The sequence below is a fragment of the Sardina pilchardus genome, chromosome 18 (assembly GCF_963854185.1).
Source record: "Sardina pilchardus chromosome 18, fSarPil1.1, whole genome shotgun sequence".
In the NCBI taxonomy this organism is placed as follows: Eukaryota; Metazoa; Chordata; class Actinopteri; order Clupeiformes; family Clupeidae; genus Sardina; species Sardina pilchardus.
The window spans coordinates 6,136,070-6,141,069 of NC_085011.1; the positions used below are offsets into that span (position 1 = coordinate 6,136,070).

The following is a 5,000-nucleotide window of genomic DNA, read 5'->3' on the forward strand; positions in this document are numbered from 1 at the left end:
CGGACACGCAGACATGACGAGACTAATACAGAGGCGAAAACAATCATCTGTGGTCGCCGACACACACAGCATACACACACACACACACACACACACACACACACACACACACACACACACACACACACACACACACACACACACACACAAGGCCAGACAGAAGGCAAACAGCTATAAGCAGACATGCTGCCAGGTATATTAACTTGACGGGATGGATTAGGCGCAGTCAGAACAAACAGAAGAGAAGTGTATGTGTGTGTTGTACAGTATGTGTGTGTGTGTGTGTGTGTGTGAGAGAGAGAGAGAGAGAAGAGAGAGAGAAAGAGAAGGAAGAGAGAGAGAGAAGAGAGAAAGAGAGAGAGAGAGAGAGAGAGAGAGAGAGAGAGAGAGAGAGAGAGAGAGAGAGAGAGAGAGAGAGGAGAGAAGAGAGAGAGAGACAGAGACAGAGAGAGAGACAGTGACAGACACAGAGGGAGGTAAATCTATAATCTATAATATACGTGCCTCCTCTCAGCTTCAGGGGCGTTGTCGGCCGCTTTGACCGTCAGGGCGTAGGAGCGGCCAACCATCAGCGTGACTGCCGGCGCTATGGTAATGCGTCCCGTGCGGTTATTGATGATAAAGTCCCCCTGGTCGCCCGCCAAGATGGAGTACGTCACCATGCCGTTCAGACCCTCATCAGCATCCAGGGCATTCAGCTGTGATGGAGAGAAGAGAGGACAGAGACACAGCGAGGGAGAGAGAGAGAGAGAGAGAGAAAGAGAGAGAGAGAGAAGAGAATTTACTGTCATACCATCCTCTACCAGTATCCTGTCATCAATCTTCAACACATTGTTGCACAAAAGAAAGCAGTTATAACACTCTTCAAACAGACCTGCACCTTGTGCAATTATAGCATTTCTCCTCATGTGCTGTGTAGGTGTAATGTTATACATTGGCTGCCATTCTGAAAGGCATTATTTCACCCATAGAGATGTGATTAATACCCGCCTGGCTGCAAATATGAATAAAAGAATGTGTAGGCTGCCAGAGTTATTGCTTTTAGAGCCATATAAGGTGAAGTGTTTTCATACAGTGCACCTCCTGACTGGCTCGCTTCACAGTCACAGCGTCTGCAGCATACCTTATGGCCTGTGCAGACTACACGATTTTCAGTCTGTCACGATTATCTTTTACGATTGACCATGTCAGACTCTGTGATGAGAACCACAAAATCTTACCGCGTCTTGGTCGCAACAGTGGCCACATTACAAGATCATCTATCGTAGCCTTCTCGTCGTGTGTCGTCACAGTGTCAGTGTCAACATGGGAGTCGTAGGAGATTCCCAAAAATTCTGACATGCTAGACTTTTGGTCGTAACGTCGTAGAATGTCGCAAACAATAAACCACGTGTTGTTGAAAATGTCACATTACAAGACGCTTCCTCCTTTGAACGTCGTTCCCGACATTGAATATTCGGACACGATAATGGAATTTTTTTGGCCACGACGCAGTCAAAATCGGGCTGAAATCATGTAGTCTGCAGCATACCTTAGACACGGTGCTTTAACGGCACAGCTCCGCGCAGGCCTGGGTGTGTGTGTGTGTGAGCGGCTCCGTACAGTACGGGGTTTTTGTTTAGGCACTGCGGCACAGGCTGCACGGTAACGGCACTCTGGCCCGCTTTTAATCCCTCAAATCCCAAAACGTGGCCGGCGCGAGATAAGAGCGCGTCGCCGCGCGAAAAACAAAACAGCGGTGCTCCGGCAGGCCGACACACAAACCCCATTACCCTCAATGGCACATAATCCTGCCGCAGAGCAGAGCAGAGCAGAGCAGAGCAGAGCGGAGAAGAGCAGGGCGGTGGAGGAGAATCATGGCACTCACGGCTCGAGTGGGGGAGAGGAAGAACACAGAGCACCTCCGAGCTAATCAATTAAATGACCCTCTCTCCTCTTCTCTCCTCTCCTCCTCCATCATTTGCTCTCTTTCTCTCTCACTCTCTCTCTCTCTCTCTCTTTATCTCCCTCTCTCTCTCCCTCTCTCTCTTTATTTCCCTTTGCCTGGCTCAATCCATCCCCGTCGCCCCCTGAGTTGGGAGGCCAGAGGAAGGCAGTGCCCTTCATCTCAGGTGCACTACCCAGGAGAAAGGCTGTCCAAGTGTGTGTGTGTGTGTGTGTGTGTGTGTGTGTGTTTAAGGCTGTAAGACTGTCTGTATGTATGTGTGTGGGTGTGTATTTAAGTGTGCAAGTGTGTGTATTTAATGGTGTGTGTGTGTGTGTGTGTGTGTATGTTTAAGGCTGTAAGACTGTCTGTATGTATGTGTGTGTGTGTGTGTGTATTTAAGTGTGCAAGTGTGTGTATTTAATGGTGTGTGTGTGTGTGTGTGTGTGTGTGTGTGTGTGTTTAAGGCTGTAAGACTGTCTGTATGTATGTGTGTGGGTGTGTATAAGTGTGCAAGTGTGTGTATTTAACGGTGTGTGTGGTGTGTGTGTGTGTGTGTGTGTGTGTGTGTGTGTGTGTGATTGGCTTATCAAACACAGGGTTAAGAGGCCAGGCCGTCCCAGTGCTGGCCTCTGTCACCCCGCTGCTGAAGGGAGGGCCAGTGTGATTCTACAGAGATTAAACATGACCTTTCACCATGTGTGTCCCTTCGGCTGAGCTAACAGACATGAGAGAGGGACACGAGAGACAGGGGGGAGGGAGGGAGAGAAGGAGAGAGGGAAGGAGAGGAGTGTAGAATTAAAGACAAGGAATTACAAGATGGGGGGATGTAGAATGAGAGCCAGAGAAAGATAAAGGGTGATGAAATGAAGTAGAGAGGTGTGAGAGGAGGAGAGAGATTTTGGGAGAGGCTATAAGGGAGAGGTAGAAAGAGTGCGTATGAGAGAGAGAGGGAGAGAGAGAAAGATGGAGAGAACTAGAAGTAATCTGAGGCAGTCCCAAAGTCCAAAGGGGGGGGGGGGGGGGGCTGTCAGACAGAGGGAGGCAGGCGAGAATAGAGAAATAAACAACTGAAAGAGACACAGAAAGACAGACACAGAAACGCAGGAAGCAACCCCCCGCTGAGAAGAAAACAAACCCTCCGAGACAATGCAAAAGCCCACCGCCGTCACCCAAACCACAATTACTACAGACACACATCCAAACCCACAAACAAACAAGCAGAGAAATAAATAACGGCCCCACGCGATCTGGGCGACATCCACCGCTGTGGCGGAGAGGCAGTTTGCTGCTTCAGACGAGCCTCTCATCGCATAAAGAGCCGCCTGTTGTTTCTGTAATGGCGGCCACGGGCTGTGAGGCAATGGCAGTCAGGTAATAACTGGCGTCGGGGGGGTTGACGAGTTTTTTGCTGACTTTGAGAGTTGTCCCACTCTCCTCCTTTTCTTTATCTATAGCGGACTGTTCACTGGTATTGTTGCTGCTGCTGTTGTGCTGTGTTTTTTTCTGCCAGATGCTAGAGACACTCGGAGGAGATGTTCCTCTCGCCGCGGGAGAGCAGCAGCCTGTTCCCATCAGCGCCAGGCCGCGAGGAGCGAGGAGCGAGAGGCCAGGAACTAGGAGCAAGAGACGTCGTCTACACGCTGGCGTTTGCCGCCGCTGCTGAGGCATGGTGAGCTTCACGAGTACAGTTTGTGACTCATCACTTTCTCAAGTCCGCTCCGCACACACTTCAGTGGCTATAAACCCTCCCATCCCCTCTGCATCTTCCTCTATCTCTCTCTCTCTTTCTCTTTCTCTCTCTCTCTCTCTCTCTCTCTCACTCTCTCTCTCCCTTTGTCTCTTTCTCTCTTTTTGCTTCTGTATTCCTCCCATCTCTCTCTCTCTCTCTCTCACTCTCTCTCTCTCTCTCTCTCTCTCTCTCTCTCCCTTTGTCTCTTTCTCTCTTTTTGCCTCTGAATTCCTCCCATCTCTCTCTCTATCTCTCTCTCTCTCTCTCTCTCTCTCTCTCTCTCTCTCTCTCTCTCTCTCTCTCTCTCTCTCTCTCTCTCTCTCTCTCTCTCTCTCTCTCTTCCCCTTTGTCTCTCTCGCTCTCTTTTCTCTTCTGAATTCCTCCCATCTATCTCTCTCTCTCTCTCTCCCCTCTCTCCTGTGTTCTTTCAATCTCGGAGCCTCTTGGGCTGATTCGGATATCGCTTTTGTTCTGGCCGAGGAAATTGTTTGCCAAGTCGGGATTGTTTCTGTGACTGAGTAGATTACGGCGGGGCGCGGTGAAAAGCCGCTCGACCAAAAATGGATTGGTTTAGTTTACGGGGCGCTGGAGAGCCACCTGACTCCATGACCACACTGTGGCGTGTCGCGCCGTGCCGTGCTGTGCCGTGTGTGTATCTGGATGAAATCGAAGCGTAAGTGGGTTGTGTGGGCGTAATGAAAAATGCTCCGCAGACATCCACACGCCACATGATTGTGTCGTTTGGTGCTGCAGTAATGTCCAGTGCTTTAGCCGCATTGTGTGTAAACATGACAGCGTAGCTTGTAATTTAATACAACAAAGCCATGCATTGACCGTAGCCGTGGGTTAACAGCAGTGGGCAATACATCAGAATCACATCAAAGAAGAATGAAGAAAAGAAATGTATTGACATACATAGGCTGACCCGAGTATTAACCTCATAGGTGAAAAGAAATTGCACAATCATTGTAAACAACTCACCTAATAGGCAGTAAATTACTGGATGCTGCTCTCACACAGTCATGATGGGAAGTTAACTCATGGGCGCACACACACACACAGACTGAAACAGTAGCATGCATCTGATACATTCATGATGCTTTGTTGGACTGCAATTTGCACATTACTGTAATCACACAAACCCACACACACACACAGACACACACAAACACACTGTACAACAACACATACAGTACTGTACATACACACATGCAAACGCACACTGTAGCACATATCAGGTAAGTGGCACAGGTAAAGAAACAGTGTGACTGACCTGTAGTACAGTCTCTCCCTGCTGCATATCAGTGAACACCTCCACGCTGTAGGACACCTGGGAGAAAGTGG

General features: G+C 49.2%; 1 protein-coding gene across 1 annotated transcript in view; it reads right to left on the minus strand.

Annotated features, from left to right (window-relative positions):
* Positions 1-5,000, minus strand: part of LOC134064412 (protocadherin-15-like) — a 137,397-nt gene that overhangs the window by 71,404 nt on the left and 60,993 nt on the right. Inside the window, 2 exon segments of the mRNA XM_062520329.1 lie at positions 501-698; positions 4,930-5,000. The exon segment at positions 4,930-5,000 is cut by the window's right edge and continues 79 nt beyond it. Of these exon segments, the coding sequence (XP_062376313.1) occupies positions 501-698; positions 4,930-5,000 (269 nt within the window).